Consider the following 20,917-nt stretch of genomic DNA (forward strand, 5'->3'; position numbering starts at 1 on the left):
AATTCCATAATTTTTTGAAGTCTGAGTTGACACCTTTAGATGAATTAGTAGGATTTTTGCACGTATCTTTGTTACTGCACTGGCCCTTTTTATGTCTTCTGTTATGCATTTTTGCACAGCTCACTCAGAAGTCCTCTTTTAGATTTCACAAGAAGTTTTTCTTTCACGTTAATTTTGATTATCGTTGCAAATTCCTGTCCTTGCAGGCTTTGCTGTTTTCCAGTGTTTAGTTGTAATAAGCTTTGGTGTTCTGCAGAGATAATTTTCAGACTTAATTTTGGTGTCTCTAAATGTGCTGTGTCTTCAGTTTCTCCTGTCACATCATTTAATTGTATGACAATAATTGTTTGTAAATTGTCATGTTTTCAAGAGCTTTTCCTAGTTTGCTTTATTAAATGAAAGAATTAGATTTTGTTGAATTCTTCCACTTGTGCAGTTTGCAGAATGCAAAATTCTCCCCCTGTAGAGATTTTGCCTTCAACCCATGGTGCCAGTAAGGCTCCCACTGTGCATTGGCATTTGCATACAGATGCATTTGCATTTGCAGTGTTTGCCACAAATCATAGCCGAGGGACGTAAGGACACCTAGGCACCCAAGCTGCAATCTGGGCACCATTTGCAGGATTGGGAAAGGATTCCAGGTCAACCTAACTCTTCTTTTTTCTTTAAGAATATCTACAGGTAAGGGTGCCATGTTCCCAAAGGGCAATGTGAGGTTAGTTATTAGGATACATTATGAGATAAAATTCTCCTTCAGAGTCCTTACTCATACCATACCCACTAGATTTAATGAGGATGTAGTGGGGTTTTATTTATTAATTTATTTATGGATTGAAGGATTCATCCAAACTCTGTGGAAGTCAGTAAGGCATCAAAAGGTACTGGGTTTCAATACATGCCACAAATGTAGAGCTTCATTTAAGATCTGCTGAGATTAACAGATCTTTCCATTAACTTCACCAACCTTTGGATCAGAATCCAAATTTGTTTCATGTAAGCATATTGTACGCATAATAAAACTCAGAACTCTCAGAAACCAACATTTGTTTTAAATTGGGAACACAATCATGTGGGAATAATCAAAAGTCTTCTGATATTTAGATACAGGAACTGCTTTTCCCTTCTTTTGTGTCAGTTCCATACTGGTATTTCCCAAAAATTCTCTATTTTAACAGGAGTCTTGACCCCTTTGGTTTTACTAGTTGCCTCACTTTTTTACGTATATAAATTGACAGCTGGGTGTTACTGTTAAGCCAATAGGTGGCACTGGTTAATCATATTAACAGTCAAGATGCAGGGTATTTTATAAGTAAGATGTCACTGTGAAATGTGGCCAGCTATTAAGCCTTATAATTAAAAAAATAATAAATACATATTCTAGATGTGTTGTTTTAAATTTGTCATCTTGCAGAACTGACAGTAGGAAACATTTCAGAGAAGTAGGTTTTAAAACTACACCTCATTTTAAATTGGATATTGTTTGATTTGGGACTAAAAAAGAAGAGCTAATTGCTGCAACTAGAAGTTTTAGGCTTGTAATTATGCCCTACATTTTGAATGCTGCCTCAGATAGTTAGGTCTTTTGTTTTGAAAATGTGTTTGTTTAAATGTTCTGGTGTAGGCCACAAATTTGTAGTCCCATCCTGTCATTTCTTCACAATTGAGAGACACATTTCAGGATTACTTACTATTTTAATGTTGTTTTTCGTTATTTCTTCTGATTTTCATGCCAAGCGGCCATGTCTTTGGGCTCAGATGCTCAGCCCACTGCTGATGTATTTATCTTTCTAAGAACCGAGAAGGCTGAGGAGAGGGAGATACCACCAACGTTACTATGCAATATCCTGGTGGCTAGAGGGCTAACCTCTGAGCTGAAGGGCTGTGATCTAGGTCCTCCTTGGTCCAGCAGGGTCACGCACACTTTCTGCACATCCACGAGAGAGCTCCCACCGTCAGGCTGGGTGAGGACAAACAGCTGTGCACATCACAGTAATGTTGCAGTATTTTGCTAGTCAGAATTTATTTGAAGGGTTGCAGTCAGTTCTGGGTTTTAGTTTAATTAATGAATGGCCTTCAGTCTGTCCAGTTTCTCCTTTGCCTTCTTAGAGAGCCAGTAGAGACCTGAAGGTTGGCAGTGTTGTTTGGGGAGGGCACACCGGGAGAAGTGACCCAGACCAGTCTGTTCCCATTCCCGAAAAAGAGTCTTGGGGAGCTTTGGATGCTTACCCTAATGCTCTCTACTCACAGAAACCCCAAGGGAAGGAAATGACAACAGAGTCTATGGAGTTAATTTTCTAGGAAGGCAAGGGTACTAGGTAGCTCAAGTCATTTTTCCCTCTCTTACCAGCTATGTGATTCAAACTCATTGCTTGCAAAGTGCTCTGAGATTCTCAGATGAAAGGCACTATAGAAATGCAAATGACTTACTATTATGGTATTATTTTCAGAGACAAGGTTTCCATAATATTTAGGGACATTTGTTACCTACTGGTATTCAAAGCTTTTAGTATCAGGGATAATATACAATGCTATTGTGCGTTATTAGTGAAAAAGGCAGTTTAAAAGGAATAATTCAGCTGAATAGTCCGATGTGACAAGAACATACTAGCATTAAGAGGTTTGGCAGCCACTTCCTTACCTGGTATTGCTGCTCAGTAATTTTTAACCTTATTTGCATCATATCCTTAGATAATTCAAGTACAGAAATTCTCACTGCAGTTAGTAGACAATGGTTATAAAATACCCACATTTTTTAATATTGCAATGCATTAAAAAAAGTCCTATGGCAAGAATCCGTCCTACCCATCTGGTAAATCTAAGCATTTAGAAAACTTAGAGGAAGCAAATAGCTGGGTATCTTAGTGGATATGCATTTAGGACTAGATTAGAAGATGTTCTCTGCTCATCCAGGGCCTCAGACCTCCATAGTTGCACAGAAGACTCCAACATTATGTGATAATAAACATATATACGTGCATTTGTGCAGGAGACTAAGCTAGCAGAGAAGTAAGCTGTGAAAGAGGTGAGGTCAAGACCCCCAGCAAGCTTCTGTCCTGAGCCACTGCAAGCACGGGAACACCAAGCATAGGGGGGTGAAACAGAAATTGTTTCTTCTGTGCATACAAGGAGCTGCTCTTTCCTGGGTGACGGGCTGGAGATTAAACCTGCAGGCAGCTCTCTGACCCCGTATGACGTTCATTTCTGTGGTACCTTGAACAGCTGCAAGGGCAGCTTTTCTTCTTTTTGTGCCTTGGTCCTTCCAGGTTCAGCTGCCTGCCTCAACCTGTTACGTCAGTCAGCAATTTTCCTGCCAGCTCCCGCGAGCTGGGTAATGCCGCGTTCCTCTGTCAGTCAAACTGCGGCAGCTCGGACACCCTCCCTGCTTAGGACTTTCCTCTGCTTGAGGGCCTTAGCTTGCATCGTGCTTGGGTGAGGTTACTCATGGGTTACGTTTCTGTGAACAGACTCTCAACTTGAATGCGCTGCTCCTTTGAGGGTGGTCGAGGGGGGCTCACTGTCCCCACGTTGGCACCCCCTGTGCAACACACGATAACAGGATGGGGCTGAGCACCCTGCTTATTCAGCTGTGTCGAGCCTTGGTTGAATAAGAGGCATCGTGTGACTGCAGCCGACGCGCGTCAACAGCCATTCCCATCGCTGTAGCTGAACTCCGACCAGTACGACCACCAGCAAGAAGAGAAACTGTTTGGTCTTAGGGCAGAATAACTGGTGCTTGAAAATGGGCGATTTCCATCAGGCTTCCACGTTAACTCGTTCTGTTCACCTCCATACACATTTTGAAATTTTCTTCAACTAGGCTATTTTCCTGACTTATTTTATCCCAGAGATTAATGTTTGGCAACTGTTTGTAAATACACGTCATCTGTTTACTAACACAAGAATGTAAAATGTACTTTCCCTATTAAAAATAAAATAAGTGATTTTAATAGCAGAACAGCTTGTGTTTGAAGGTCAGACTTTGGCATGGAAATAGTTCATGCTGAGAAGCAGCACCTTGGAGTACTCTAATGAAAACTGGCAGTGATTTGACTGAGCTACAAGCCTTCAGAAATCACACCTCACACAAACAGTCATGTGTAAACAGCGATTGCCTATTACTTGGCAGAAAGGGCATAAATACATACGTGGCTAATTCAGTTCTGTCCTCAGCATTGCACTGGGAATGCACGAAGAGAGGAAGGGCTGCGGCGGCGTTCTCAGTCAGTTCAAAGTGTAGGGGTAGGCAGGATGGTGTGGTTATGGACTGGCTTAGGAGGCAACCGTCTGCAAGAGTTAGCGCTTGCAAGGTAGATATGCATTCAGCAAGTCACTGCCTCGCTCAAGACAGGGTGGTTTTTTGGTTTGATTTAAATATTGGAGATGAATTTAGGGTTGGGGCTTTTTTAAGTCTTGTCTTAACGTTTTTGCAGATGTAGTTTCATTCCCACAGTTTATTAAGGACTATCATTTGGATTTCAGCTAACTAACATTAGGAGGTGCATAAAGCTCATCTCACAGCTACTGTCACATTTTGGCTGCTAGAAGAATGTCATTTAGTTAATCCCGGCAGAAGCAGCCTGGAAGGTGGAATTTGCCTGTGTGACATTTTTGTTGTTAGGATCTGCCAGCTTCACAGATTTGCTGTCACTGTAAATCAGGTTAGATTTTATTTAATTAAACCAGCTTATCTGCCATCCATACTAATTACTGTAGTTCATCTTAACTATATGCACTTCTGTTTCCTTAAAGTTTCACAACTTATTACAAATATGGGAATTCTTAAAATTCATTAATATAAGCACCAGACTCAAATTCCAATTAGATAAGCACATTCCATTAGATTTGGAGGTCGGAATAAAAATACAGGATGGGTATGCCGAGTGTCTTATCCAGAACACAGTTCTAGTTGAAGAAACGTTTTATCTCTTTCTCTTTCATTTATAAGGTATTAGAAATGTAGCACTACTCCTGCAGTGTGTTGTTTCATTTTCTGAACAAGACTCTTCAAGTTACACTGCAGGGAACAGCACCATGTGCTAAAACTAGAGCCAGTGGGGTTCTGCAGGGTAAGTCCTATGGGCATAAAAGGAAAGCAGCAGAATATGGTTTTATCTATTGTATACCTCAGACAATATATTTCCCATTTATTATTTAATCATGTTTACTCTTAACTTCTGCCCTTTTCCAATAATTTTTTTTTTGTTCCTGCAACTTAGCCTATTTTAGCTCCCTAGTAAGACTGTTCTGTCCATTGTCACATTGATCATTTACGTAACTGCAAACCGTAACTGTGAATTGTTGCTTCCTTAATAACAAAGCTGTAGTCATGATTAATTTGAGTTTAGAGAGGCAAGAATAATTTTGTTTTAGCTCAGTAACTGAGTAGTAAGTTGGTTTTCAACAGAGTTTATTCTGTTCAATTGTGACGATATGATGCTCTGTTTTCGTAGAATTGCATGCCAAAATGAACCTGTGTTAAGGCAAAGAATATAGAATATATAGTCTTCTATCACTGACTGATCTAAGGGCCTCAGTTACTGTGAACCTAAAAAAAAAAGGTGAAGTATTTCAAATGAAGCAAAGTACGCAGGTAGCTTTTATCACAGGGTACAGCAACACCGTGCAGTACAGTGACTCCAAGCCGGCACTGAGAAAAGTTGCTTTGGAGCCAGAATAATACTGCGTCGGCACAGTGCAACCCTCCGGCTAATTAGCCTTGTTAGCTGTGTGCTACATTCTGCAAGAAAAGGTTGACTTAGGCACTAAAGTATGAGAGAAAATTAATGACTGTGGATCCTAAGGAGGGAGCAACTCATCCGTCCCTCTATTCCTTATGTACTAACTCAGACAGCTCTGGGCTGAGAGCGTTGGTGTTTGCACTCCATTCCTAAATATTTGTAGGATGCGTCTGTATTCATCCAGATCCAGAGTACATTTCTGAGGTGAATCTCTTGTTCATCACTATCTAATATACTTTGACTCACATCATAGAGTGGTCTTGGTGTGCATGAACTGGGTTCCTTTTGGATGAAAACCAGGAAGATAACTCCAGGATCTCACCTAATGCACTCCAAATGTTTGTGGGGGTTGAGCCCAATCCAAAGTAAAATCCCATGACATACATATGGCATGGACATTGGGTCCTTGGCACCAGCTATTTTACCCTACAGTTTTGCTCCCATTGGCCCACGCAGTAGCAAAGTCTTCCCAGGCACTGTACGAGGGGCCTGCATGACCAAGCCAAACTGGCAGGTTCTTCTGAGAGACAGGACCACTGCTGGTTGCAAGGGGGACTCAGGAGGTCATCTGGGCTAATCTTCCTCTTGAAGTGCTGCCAACAGTAACTTGGTCAACCATGAACTTGTCTAGTTGAGTCTTGAAGAACTCCAAGGACAGAGGAGCTTCTCCTAGTGTCCAGCCTGAGCTTCCCAAGCTGTAATATGTTGTCATTGCCTTTGTCGTACTGACACCGCCACAAAGAGCTTGGCTCCATCATCTTTGTAAGTGCCTTAGAAGTAGTTGTAGGCTGCAGTTAGGTCCCCCTTACACTCTTTGCCAGACTAAACAAGCCCAGATCTCTCAATCTCCCCTTGTAGGCCATGTGCTCTTGGCCCCTGACCATCTCAGTAGCCTCTCCAGTTTCTTCCCCATCCTCCTGATTTGGGGTGCCCAGAGCTGGGCACTGCACTCCTGGTGCAGCCTCTTCAGTGCCCCGGAGAGCAGGGTAGTAACTTCCCAAGAGGGAAGTGAGGAGAGAGGGAGTGAGGCCACACTCCTCCAAATGTAACCCAGAGGAGGGTCTGTCTTATTTGCAGAGTTCAAACTGGGTATATAAAAGCTGTGCACTCCAGATTTAGGATCTCGCTTTGAGTGGCGTGCCCACAGTCAAATAGAAGGCTTGCAATGGAGCAAGGACTTGACTAACGCTTCTGGACCATTCTTTGTCTTCAGAACGGATTAGCATAGTTAGTATATTTTAAAACATGAAATTGTAAATACATAATATTGATGATCTTAGAGAGGATGTTTTATGAAAACTACTATGCCTTTGACTTTTTTCCCCATCAAAAGTTTGTGAAGGAAGAACTGTGGTAATTCAGGTAAATTGGATTAAGTTCATGGCTGTACTTTTGAGCCTTTGTGGTACAGCCTTTTTACCTTGATGCAGATTTCATAAGAAGTCATTTCTCTGGAGGTGTTTTGGATTGTTTTCTGTTTATAAAGATAAATTGTAATTATAGCACACATTTATGTAATATTTCAAAGGTATATTTAAATATTAAGAAGGATATTAAGATTTTTGTGTAATTAATTAAATTACGGATTTCACACTCTCCTAGAATTGTCAAAATAATAAAGAATATAAATCTGTGACCGTGATTCTATGAACAGACCTCTGACTTAGATGTATCAGCTGGGCTTCTGATAAAAAAAACATTGTTAGATTTGCACACATATCTCTGGTTTACAACAATATGGTGATTGTTAAATCAGTTTTAACCTATTGTTTTGTTTCAGCACAGTTATACAAATATTGCTTTAACTGCAGTAGATGTTTTCATCATTCATAAGTTAACACTCTACTTTTTTATTTTTCATCACGTGGCGCTCAGATCTAGTAGTTTACAACAGTTGTGTTTTATTTTTGAAAATAACTTAGCAACAGTGTCATCCTCGGTGTCTTAACTCAGTTGACACTGGTCACAATCTAGCCATAGCAAAATCCATGATGTAGCTTAGTCTTACTGGGAGAGACAATAAAATGTATTATCTATGCAAGATTTCATTACTAACCAAATTTACTGCAAATTTGACAGTATGTTTCTTGAGCGATATGTTTTATATAAATGTGTTCAGATTAACTTGGACAGACAGAACTTAATAATAATTTTGGCATCATTGCCATACTGTACTTCGTTATCAAAACACATGTCATTTTGCATGATGAGAATAACATGATGTCAGAAGTGCACATTTAGTATGATAGCAGGAATCACCTGGACCAAAAGATACTATAAATGATGCTATTAACAGCTTTCTCCTTTTACTATCAGATTAAAGATGGTGAAGAAAGTGATAGTGTTTGACAGAATGTCATTAAGCCATGTTATTGATTTATTTCTAAGTATAGTGATCTATTTCATCTTTGGTATATCTCTTTGTTCCATGGTGTTTCTAATTCGTAAAATTCAGCTTCCTGAAAATTACATAGAAGTCAAACTGATGATAAATTCTGACTGCTGAATTACAAAATCAGTTCAGCTGCACTGTATGGAAATATGCTGCAATATTAAGATGTGTATGAAGCCTAATGTTGCACATACAAACACATTTATGTGTTTGTACAACGTACAGTTTGGAGATCAAATCTCAGCACTTGATTTTCATTAGGTTTTTGTGTGTGTGTGTGTGTTTTAAGGGCTCTTTTTTATGTGATAAATCTGTATCTCTGACTAAAAGAACAGAGTTCGTATAAATATTAATAACATCTTTTTCCCCGACACAGATACAATAGCAGAAAGGAGCGCCCTAAGAGAACATGTGTATCCTAAGCTGAGAGAATTCTGCAGGGAAAACTATGGGCTGGAATTTCAGGTAGGTTTTGTTGTGTTGAATCTTGCATTACTTTTTCTTGAAATTAACTCTATTTAGAACAGATAACATTTTTAAATATCATTGGTAAAATAGAAAATTGCAAAAAAATGTATTTCATATACTAATTGTACTGAATTGACGTACTTAAATTATTTTACAGGCAGATTTGAGGTAAATTCTGAAAAAACCACATGGTTTTACAATGCAACATTGCACTGGTGGTAAAAGCAATATGGCAACAAACTGACGGCTTTCACATTAGAAACTTAATGAAACCACCCCTATTTTAGATATTCAAAGTATTTAAGAAGAAATAATGTTACATCTCAATTACCATGTTGTACTTCCAGAAGCCATACTTAAGTTAATGCAACTTATTTTTAATTTCATGTAATCATCATTGAAGTAGCACCATCTGTATATTCACACAATTGTTGTATTATATCCACTCTAACTACGGGTTTGTCTTCCACTGTAATGTGGAAAATAATTTAACCAGGTGAATATTGAAACTGATTACCAAAATGAATTGAATGTGGAACATTTCTATTGTGATTATATACTATGGAATTTGCTTTAATGTCAATTGTAAAATGCCCATTGCTTCAGTCAGTTCATGTTTTCCTTTGTGTTACGGAAGACACAGACCCATCCACATCTTTGGTAAGAGCCAACTGGTAATAAATACAGTTGCATTTGACTTAAAACACATGAGTTTGGCATCACAGTTAAAGTCACTGGTACTTTTAAGTCAGGTATATCCTAATTCACAGTCCAGTAAAGTCATCCAGTAAAGTCCCATATATGTCAGCAGGCCTGGAACTGGCTCGCTGCTAAGAGAAACAAATACAGTGTGCGATGTAAAAATGTTGTTCAGTTTTTCAAAAATTCTGGTTCTACATCCTCAAGCCTTCCTCACATACTAGTATTAACCTCCCATCTTAGTGACCCCAAAAACTCAGGTCTCCAGAGTGTAGCTTACTTGGAAACAGCTACTGCCTTTTATGCAACATCCTGTTCCTCCCAGTGTATTATTCTTGATGCACATGCAGCTGGTTTTTAATCAAAATAACAAGTTCTTAAATTAGGATATTTGGTTTTAATTCCCTGAGTCACAGTGGAGTTGCTGAATCTGCATGGTGGTAAATTCCAGAGTGATTTTTGATTATGGCTATAAAAGAATTTCATCTGAAGGTCCTAGCTCATCAGCTGATTGGGAAGTCCCAGCTGCAGTGGTACATGCAAGGAATAGCAAAAGATATCCTGTTACTACGATGTGATATTAATGGAAAATATAAACTCTTTATTTCTCAGTCATCTTTGAGGAGACATTCAGTGACAGGAGAGAAATGTCTGTTCCAAGTAGATCATAATCCACTGAATTGTTTGTGAGAGGAAACATGTCTTTCTTCAAATGGATTGCAATGTGGTCTCTAGGGGAGGAATAATTAAGTTTACTCTAGTTGATACTCATGGAAGCAAATTATTTTATTATGTAGTTTCCACACCAGGAGCATCCTTACATGATATGAGGTCTGAGAGACAGCTCCACTGACACATTTCTGAAAACAGCTAGAAAGCTATCACATTTCTTTGGAAGCAAAGTAGGAAAATTCGTACAAAAAATTACCAAGGGAAAGTAGTAAAGCATTTTGGAGGAGGCTTTGAGTTAGACTTTATCAAAACTTTTTTTTTGCCTTTTCCATTCCTGATACATTGAGTTTCTTAGGTTAGCATGCAAAATCAAGATGACAGGTTTTAGTGCAGTGGTGTCAAGAAAGTATTATGTACTTTTCAGATGCAGGGATAAATTTATATTTCCCTGTACAGAGCAGAACACATAACTTTTCATCCTGATATGTAATCTTCTACTGACCAAACAAGAACTACCTTGCGTGTGACTACCACAAATGCACTATAATATAGGGTGTCCTGAAGACGCCCTCTTCCTGATAAATTGTGACCCAAATGAAATGCATTTGAGTACATTCATTGCTCCAGCTTCCGCTGAGTCATCTGGCTGCACCGATAAGTGTTTCAGTTGTTGCAAAGCATGAGATCTGTCAGGCGTCCTCAAGTTGGTGGGAGCTGTTAGGGAACATAACAGCCATGTGTGTGGAAGCAGAACTGAATATATGCAATCACTCTATGAATTTGTTTGCTCGATGGACTTCCTTTTCCATTGAATCAGAAGATATTTCTGAAAAACAGGTATTGGTGAAGACAGAAGGCAAGTAAGCTGAGAAGACGACTTCCAGAGTGCATAGTGTTTTGTACCTGAAATACAGTATTTTTTTAGGGGAGGACAGAGAGGTTAAAGAGAGTAGTTGTAATAGAAGATTTTTGGAGGATAACTAACCATAGTTAAGTAGCAGCATACTCTTTTCTTCTTGGGAACAATGAACTGTTTCAAATAATTTTCACCATGTGATATATACTAGAAGGAAAGTGGAATTTTGCATGAATGACATTTTTTAGTGTTTTTTTAAGCACTTGGAAGCGATAAAGATAAAATTATTTCATTTCCATAGAAAAATCTGTGAAACCGTAAGATTGGTAGGACAAAAACTAAAATAAGCAAAAGGAAACACTGAATTATGAATGAAAAGTCTCCGTTAGGTGACTAGTGTGGAACTGAACTAGACCAGGGTCAGTCCACTGTGTGTAAGCAGCTCTCGCACAGAGCACTGGTTGTCATCTCACCTTGGCAGCCTTACTGAACGTTAGAGTGGGCGTTTTGTTTGTCACACACTTTTTCCAAGAGTAAGTAAAAATGTACTTCAGCATCAAATACAGTTGTCTTCTTGTTCCATTTCTTTAATTTTGTAAATCCTGTTTATTTTAGTTAGTGTAAAGAACAACCGATAAGCCCCTCATTTTGAAATTCTTGGTGTTTTCAGAGCTCTGATGGCTAAAATATTTCCTCTTGCAGGGCAAAATTATAACATGTTAAGATACTATGTGCCAAAATTGTGTTACTCCATAAAAATAATCTATAGCGTTATAACACACAGAAGGCAGCCGCTGAGCCCCTACAATATCTGCTAGTCTAGAGAATTTCCTCTTCACATTTACAGAATTAATGTGATTTCTGAACAGTTAATTAAAATAGAAATTGCTTTTATGTTTCAGATGAACTTGAGCAGCACAATAAATTCATTCAACCAGTAATTCAAATATTTTTGACTGTATGCTAAGATGCTCTAATTTTATGACTAGAACACTTAAGCTCTATCATACATCATTCAAGTAATCAGACAGCTGAATACAATGTGAAGTTCAATAATGAAGCTGTATAGATAAATAACAGAAGGGAGAGAGGACGAAGGGAACACTTTTTTCCTAATGAGACTAAAAGAGAAAAGGACAGAGAAGAAATCAGTGCAAATGAGGGAAATAGGAAGGCTGTTTGAGATGCAGTTTTGTAAAGCAGAAGCTGCTTGTTCCAGCAAAATTTTGGAGCAGAGTTTCTGTAAAAAAAGAAGATATTAAATGTATTTTCGTGGCAGTGTAAGCTACAGCGCATTCTATACATTGGGCTATTTCACTCATCATCAGTCAGATGGCACATTACCTCTCGTGTTTGGCCTACTCCAGCAAACACTGACACGCATCCCAAACTTTTCTGGCAGAAATAACCAACGAGACTGTTGGTAGTGAAATTAAACATGGGCATAAATACTTCAAGGATTAGGTCTTTAAACCTTGGCATTTATTGTTATGAGAAGTTTTCCCAGGAGATTAACCAGCTGTAAACTGGTGAATTTTACTTTTACGTCAACCCATTATTAGTTCTTATATTAGGTCTTCAGGCTGATTTTATGATCTGTTTAGACAACAGCTAGTTTTGTGATTCCGTTTCTTATGGAAACAGCAGAGTGCATCCACAGTACAAATAATACTACAATAAACAATACTGTAATATATTCATGTCTTAATACAATTTTGATTTTTTTTTTTAACTATCCATTTGGACTTTTTTTTGTTCAAGTTACATACATGATGCTAACAATCAATAGTAGCTTAAATGAGAGAGTAGTAGCATGTACCATAAGTTTTATTCCAAAAGAAATGCATACATATGATCCCTATTCTTTTAAATTCAATTTCCCACGGTAAGAATTCAGCCTTTTAGTTAAAATGTGTAGTGAAATCATACTTCATCACTTAATTTCTTCAAATAAGTTTAACATCCATATTCCAGTTTCTTCCAGGAGTTTGTTTGCAACTAATTACCATCACAAAACTGAGTCTGTAGCTACAGATGAAAGGCTGGACAGCAAGCTGTCTGCCATTGCATATCTATACAATCTCTGCTTCCAAAGTAACAAAGACCAGCTAACAAAGGAAGTACAATATTACAGAACCGCACATATTCTTTCTTTTGAGCCATGTGCACAGGATGAGTTTATATCCTGTGGATACAAGTGACACAGGGTGTCAAGTCATGGTCTTGACTGTGATCCACAGCAAAACTCCCATTAATTTCCATGCAGCCAGGATTTTATCAATGCTTTTGTCATTATTCTTACCTATCCATTATATGCAATCTAGTACCAAATAAAGACTACATCAAATCAAGATCTTGTCATGCTAATCTCTGAAAAAAAATATGAATATGAAATGAGAGACTGTCCCAGGAGGGACTATCTGGGAGGGAAAATAAGAGGCTTGAATTGTCATTTACCTAAGGAAACCCTGCTCGTCTGTGTAAGGACTGGCTATAGACCTCATTGCCTTTTACTGCACTGCAGAGCAATGCTTAGCAGGACACCAAATGTTGACAAAGCTAATTATTATTTTGGTAGGTAGAAAGGGCATATGATAAAGTAACAATGTTGCATACTGTTTTCCAGGTCATAGACTTATACTGGGGAGTCGAAGCAGACGAATGGGACAGTCCTGAGCTGCAAAAGACTCGTATGAAGCTGTTAGAAGATTGCTTGAAAAGTTCTGCAGGTCCATGTTTTGTTGTGGGTATAAAAATAATGTTTTACTTTACAACAAAAATATGATGTTAGCTATCCTAACATGCATGATTCAGTAACAAATGAACTTTTCTTCTTTCTAAAATATTTGATATTCCTCGCTGTACATTTGCTATACTGCATCCAAATGTTTCCCTATACAGCACTGTAGATTAACAGTGATTACGTAGTATTAGTGGAGAGGAAAGAAGGATCTTTCATGATCAGTCCCCACAGCGAGATGGGTTTAGAAACCACAGGGTATGACTGTACTACTGTCACAGCAGAAGTAGGGACTACTTCTTTAAGGAGGCCACCACTAATTAATTCTTGCACTTCTCACACATGCATTATTGGCTGGCCTAGAAGGACTTACTTACAAAAGCACAGCAGCAGCAAAGAACTCTCTGTTCTGATCTGCATTTTGCTGTTTTGTGTCGTAAACCCAGGGCAAGCTAGGGTGCCAGGTATTAGAGTGTGAAAAGGCTGGAGGTCAGTGACAACCTGAGGAGGCTCTGAGTCTTTGTGTTTTTCCTACTCTTTCTCTTTACGGTTGCCAGAACAAGCGTTGCTTTTAGGATTCTTCAAGAGTCAGTAAAGCTGGCAAAAAAAGATAGATCTTCACTGGCTTTTCCTATTAGGCCTAAAGGAGAGACCAAACCACTTTTACAGGAGTGATTTATAAAGCTTTACATGTTTATTTTAATGTCAGAGAGGTCTTTTTCTGTAGATGAACCTTTTGTTTTACATCAAGCTCAACAGTCTTCAGCTACCCCTCACAGCTTTTACAGCTGAAGCAGTATGAATTTATGAAGTCATGCCAAACATTGTGTAGGGTTCTAATAGCTGAGAGGCACTGGGAGTAGGATGTGTATATAAAGTTCTGCCAGGTATGCTTTTCTCCCTTCCAGTGAATCATATACAATAGATTTTGCTGTCACTGATGTTGTATTAAATATACAATTCAGAGTAGTGCATTTTTTTCTCTTTCTTCTGTGCTTAGAAAGATTTGTACCATGCTTTGAGATGAACATAGTTAACTTGAAAAATATTTAAAGACCAGTTTAGTGCATGGTATGCTGACTGTATTAGTTTTCAGTGCATAGACAAAAAATATATGACTTTTGATAAATGCCTTTTCCCAGCTGTTTAGAGAGTAGCATACCCTCTTTATCTGTGAAGAGTAAGGCTGTTCTTTAACTTTCTGGATAGATCTAGATAGAGAATCTCTCTAATGAGATTGGCTATTCAGCAATATATACTGCATACGTAACAGCATCTATTAAAGCATCAAAACAAAAGACAAGATTGGGGAAGCATGTGGGTTTATTTTGTGTATGAGAAGTACTACGTGCAAGGGAGACTTCAGTGAAAGTACAGAAACGGACACAATGAGTAGGATTTGCTATGATCAAGGATACTTCTCTAAAAGATAAGTATTTATGTTATTCCAAAACATATTTCATTCTTTATCAGCTGTCTTGAGGCTCCATCTTTGTGAGACATAAATGGGGGAGGTATGACAGTTATTTTTCTATGCATAGTTGTAGGATTGCGGAGATATTAGGATAAGTCTCAAGTTAAATTAACCTCTATAAAACTCTTCATTTGTGTCCAAGAAGACAACCAACATTATTTTAAGGCAAAATGCTTGCAGAGAAAAAAATAGATATCCTGCCTACATTAGATAAATTCAGTTCCAGATTCATTCTAGTGCTGTATAAGTACCAGAGCATACAGGGCAAAAGACAGACTTGTTCAGTATCTATCCATCAGCCTGAATGTTTTCAAGTAAATGTGCCTAATCCTACTTAACTAATTTTGTCAATTATTATACTAATCATTAATGTAAGTTTTACTAAATTGCAAGCATTTTGCTATTGCATGTCTTTACTACAAGTTTTCAAGGATTGGTCTGAAAGTAAAAAAACATTGCTTCTATTTACTACTGATATCCTACTGATTGTCCTCTCCATAGTCATTTATTGCAACTGGAAGGCTAGTGGAAATGCTTGTCGCTCAGACATCAAAGGACACCTGCCACTCTCCTTTGACAGCTTTAATTACAACTTATTAACCTGTGTTTTGATGTTAGACTTCAATGGAAAACAATTTTAAGACCATGCTTTTGCTATTCCAAATTTTCTTTCTTATAGTCTATTTGCTAAGAAAATAATTTAGAAAAGGTAGATTTCTCCTCTATACCTAAACGTAGGTAAGTGAACTCTAATTCTTAGACTTCTCATAATAAGGCAGAGAGAGTTCTGAAAAAAATGCAAGTTCTTGATTTTTTTTTTTTAAGGGAAGAATTTTAAAGATTTAGCGAACTGAAATCACAGAATCCCATGGTGACGGAAGGGATACAAAACACTGCCTGCTGTGAAGGCTGGAAATCACTTCTCTCCATGCCAAACATTAGACAAAGAGCAAGCTGTAGCATGTGTTGTTCTGTACTTTTATCACACCCTTACAACCATCTTGCTGGCTCTGTTTCATTCACCTGCTTGCCTCACTCTGTTATTTAGCTTCAGAGCCCTGGGAAACAAAGGCCATCCTCAGCGCTTGACTGTAAAGAGCCCGGGACTTGGAGTACTGAGTCTGGGCTGGGTTTGATGCTGACATGACACTGCTTTTCACAAGCACACATTGGCCCAGATCTCTAGAGAGTTTGGGTAGCTTCCATCTTATGTGACTAAATTTAGTTTTCTGGGTTTATTTTTCTACTTTTTATCTTCCCTTTGATGAAAAAACAGAGTTGGAACAGAAAGGCATGGCATGTTTCCTGTAGCAACACCCAGTGTCCTTAGACATGGATGTTCTAAAATCTCTGACAGTGAAGGAAACCTCGTCATGTACCATTGCTGCATATTTTAGCAGCTCAGAATTTTGAAGCTGTTAAGAACTGCCTGCCTGATATTGTTCCTAAGGAAAGAAATCAAGCCAAATCAGAAATTTTAAACAGAACAAAACAGTTAGCAAAGAGGTTGCAGTGAGCCAACAACTTCAATATTTATTCCAGGTTTTCCTAGTATGGGCCAGAGTAATAGCTCTCCCAATGACTAGACTGGCAAAACTACAGAAATCTCTTTATATACATTTGTTTTTTGCTCTGTTGTACCTTAGTGGGATGGGATTTATTTAATTTACAACACAAATGGAAGATGATTCTACTCCAACAAGTATAATTAGTTTTAATTTATAGTAACATAATTAAAAACTGACTTTGGCACTGCAGGCTTTGGGCAACTTCCCATTTCTTGAGAAAGTTCTATAAAATGTGCCACTTCCATTCAGCTGGGTATTTTTTTTTACTTTTCAATTACCGCTTTTTTAATTCAGACACAGATCTGGGATTAAATCAGACTACTCAGAATTAACTAGCAGATCTGGATTGATTTTAGAAAGTGTTTCCTTATGGCACTTTGTACCTGCATTGTGATATCAGATGGAGAGAACATGAAATGCAGTTCTTAAATTAGTGCAGTGCGTAAGTTGGAAGTCCTAAGCTCTTCTTCAGATACAAAACAACAAAATCCAAATGAACACATATTCATAAACACAAAGGAGGAAGCAGTTCTGAAAAAACTGGGTAATTCATTTCCTGTGATACTGTCTTTGGGAATGTACAGTCCCCCTATTACCTACTGCCTGAGCTCTATCAACACTTGATCCAATTAAGGGAGAGGGGAGTAGTTTGGTTTTTGGTTAGGATGGGTTTTTTTGGTTGGTTGGGTTTTTGCTGTGTAAAATCAGTGCTTATTATATGTGATCATTTAAAAACTCATAGCCTTTACCGTAGGTAAATACATATCATTCTATTTTTGATCTACAGAATAATTTATCAAGATTTATTTATGAGGCAAAAAGTACTGTTTCTGTGGGAAAAATACTTTCTGTACAAATTTTATGCAGAAATCATACTGGTTGTCTCTGGAATCTACATGGAGAGACAGAAATGCAGTATATTTATTACATTGTGAACTGCTTAAACTCTGCATTGCATAAAGATACCAAAGACAAAATACATTCAGTGCAACACTGGAACCTTTACATATTGTTGGGTTACATTTCCTAGTAAATTCATAAGAGGTGGCAATACAGACAGGATGGTAGAGTGACAATAAAGGTTATATTATCATCCCACAACTAGTACTGATCACGAACAGGATTCACCTGTTACGGATCTAGTCTCAACACCTTCAACAACTAATAGAAAGATATAAGTACCTCCAGTAATATCTGAGTCATCTTCTGGATGACTGTTTCTCCATTAACAGCAAGGAGCCACTAGGAGTTAGATTGCTAATTTAGGAACCCAAGTACAGTGCTTGGTATCAATGAAGGCCTTGAGCTATTTAGGATGTCATTAGTCTATAGTGATTATTTGCAGCATAAGTTTACTGCCCTTTTATTGGGGTTCCCTAACTAATACTCCAGTACTAACCTGCTGTTGATTACGCCTTAGTACAGATGAGAGAACTGGCAGGCTTCTCTGCACTTCTCTTCAAACACACCCTGCAAGTTATAACACGTGGGTGCTCTCTTCCATCTGTGCGGCACCACACAGTCTCTGCCTGAACTGATGTTCTTGCATGACTACGTCCTGAAAAATTGTAAAATGAAAGGGAGAAATGGAAATGAAATGTTAGTTTGTAGCCTGTAAGGGTTTGCTCAATTAAATATGTTTGGGTTTGTACAAACCTAAGAGATCTCCCCACCCATCATTCAAATCATCTGGTCCAAAGTATAGTAAAATCATTTTCTACCTACTCTGAACAGACATTGTAATTTACATTATCCCTCTCAAAGTATTGACAGCTTGTTGTTAATTTCAGCATTTATGAACTATTAAAAAAGACCTAGCATTATAAAATTGGGATTCCAGTAGGATTTTAAAAGAATATTAGGAATTTACAGTATTTGGCATGTCCTTAAATCACCCTGAAATTGAAGATGAAATATGGTAAATTGAGGAGTGAAATGTTTTTTACATCTCTGGATCTTTTTGTTCCTACAGGATAATGCATGCTTTAATCATTGCATGAAGTACACTGCTACTTGGTTCTCTTTGCTTAGTACAAATGGTTGATAATTAATTCTGAGCGCATTCCAGCTCAGAGAAAATTCCAAATTATATTACTCCAGCTGTGCTGAATCTCCTCGACTCCCATTTCAGTTCTGGTGTTACTTTAGGGTTTATTCCTAATGTGAAAACTGAATATATACAGCTTCTGGAACACCTGAGTTACATTTCACTTTTGCTGTCCTGGGAAAATTGCCACACATTTTCAGTTAGGGAGGCTAAAGTCAGTCAAATGTGTCTATAGTAAAACAGCCAGCTTAGGGGGAATGCTAAGCACCCAGTGCTCCTTGGGAATTCAGCAGAAGTTACATGTGCTTGGTACATTTCAGAATTTGATTTTCCTCAAGGAAGCAGCTCTATATATAGTTTTTAAGTGAATGAGGAGAAATAGCTGGAACCAGACATAGCACAACAGCCCACCTCTCCCAATAAAGTATATTCCAAGAAACAAATATCAACTATGAATTTTCTTCTCACTCCACATCTGATTCAAAACAATCCAAATAAGAACTTCCTCTAACATAAGTGGGGTTGGGGTCATACAGCATGTCAGGAATGGCTCCATAGGACTTGTTGGCATTAATCTGAAGTGAAGTATATGCCTGCGGACACTAATCCTGGTTTAGATGGACTTGGCCAACAGGAAAGATTTTTCTGTGAATGTCAAAGTAGAGCTCTGTATATTTTTTTAAATCCTTCAAAATAGAAGAAAGTAATTCAATTTTAAAGACGTAGTATGCAACTTGTCTCAGCAAGCCTTGGTCATCTTTCACAGCCTCCAGACTAACAGGCAAAGGGTGTATATCCCTTTCCATGTTGTTTGTCTCTGAACAACACACATGCACACAGAATGGAATCAAGCACAGGGTGATATTATATGATTAAGCTATTGTAAGTGAGTTCCTTGATCTGCTTTAGGGCTGGGAATGTATTTTCCTGTGAATCATCTCTGATTCTCTAAATCTAAAATCTAGGGTCTAAAATTGCTTACCGATTTTTTAAACATATCCCATTGAAAATAGCTACAAGATTCATCAGGCAGCTTTTCCATGGAACATAGAAATTGTATGGTTTTTGATGTAGTCTTAGAATAGCTTGGATTTTCAGCCTACACTCAGAAGACTGTATATATTTTCTGCTAAGTCACTGTATTTCTTTTTCTTGACATAAATAGAATTTTTGGTGCTGCCGTCCAGAAAGGTTAAGTATTATATTTAATATAAATGACCATATTAGTGAGAACAAGATTAGCATGAACTCAAATTTCCATCATTCTATGTATAATGTGTAGAGGAAGAAATAGGCTGCATGAGATTTATGAGATTTATTTTCTCTTGACCCTCAAGAGCTTTACCAAACCATCTTCTGGGCTAGTATTGTAATCAGCTAGATGTAATGGTCTGTTCTACAAATGAAACTCTAAATCAGAAAGCCAACATTGGCTATTCTGCAGAAGAGGGGGGGTATCCTAATCCTAAACCTTGCAATTCTATTTCTGTGTAAAGAAAGAGCATACTTTACAGTATTTAGCAGGCAGTTGATAAGTTCAAAGAGAACTCTTAATGCTATTGCTTGCACCTAGGGTATGTACCTTCCCTTTTCTCAAATACAGAGATTCACTTCAGTGATCCTTTGGTTCTCCAATAACAGACCCAGAAACAAACACCTACCCACAAAGTAACTAGTTCACTTTTCAGTCTGATTATTGTTAAATCCAGCTAGCAGTAGCTGGGTCTGGTTTTTTAAGATAATCAGACTGTATAATTTCACAGGATCCTTTTTTCTTCAATGAAAGATACTAATTTACAGAAGTAAAATAAGAGACAATATCAGTGTTCTTCATAGTGATGCTGGTATGCATCCATAAGGTATTACCTCTTTTCTCTTAAAATATTTGCTTTCAGTGCAAGGTGCTTTTTTAGGTGCTTTTTTTGGAGTTACTGTTCTGTTAGCATGCCATGTAGCAGCTAATTATCATGTGCTTCTTTCTTTCATAACTGGAAGACCTCACAGAGTAACTTTTTATTCCATTCCACCTCTAAAAAATGAAGTGGAGAATACTTGCTTAGAATGCTATGGAGACTGTAATTATCATGAGTAAACTACATGTTCTTTTCTTGTTAACTATTTTGCATAGTATAGAAATTACTTTAATGCTTAAAACTGTTTAAAAATAATTTAGAATAGTAGTGCTACCCATGGCTGGAAAAACAGCGCATCGCCTGGCCACATACTCTTGCAGAGCGTATACTCTGCCTCTCGGTCATGCCAT

General features: G+C 38.0%; 1 protein-coding gene across 3 annotated transcripts in view; it reads left to right on the forward strand.

Annotated features, from left to right (window-relative positions):
- Window positions 1-20,917, forward strand: part of NWD2 (NACHT and WD repeat domain containing 2) — a 57,845-nt gene that overhangs the window by 13,948 nt on the left and 22,980 nt on the right. For 2 of the 3 annotated variants that reach the window (XM_075499901.1, XM_075499902.1), the window contains exons 2-3: window positions 8,507-8,595; window positions 13,452-13,568. In XM_075499901.1, coding sequence (XP_075356016.1) covers window positions 8,507-8,595; window positions 13,452-13,568 — 206 coding nt within the window. Of the gene's footprint in view, window positions 1-8,506; window positions 8,596-13,451; window positions 13,569-20,917 lie in introns of those variants that run through there. The other variant, XM_075499904.1, reaches the window with a different exon arrangement.

This window comes from Mycteria americana, chromosome 4, assembly GCF_035582795.1.
Source record: "Mycteria americana isolate JAX WOST 10 ecotype Jacksonville Zoo and Gardens chromosome 4, USCA_MyAme_1.0, whole genome shotgun sequence".
Lineage (NCBI taxonomy): Eukaryota > Metazoa > Chordata > Aves > Ciconiiformes > Ciconiidae > Mycteria > Mycteria americana.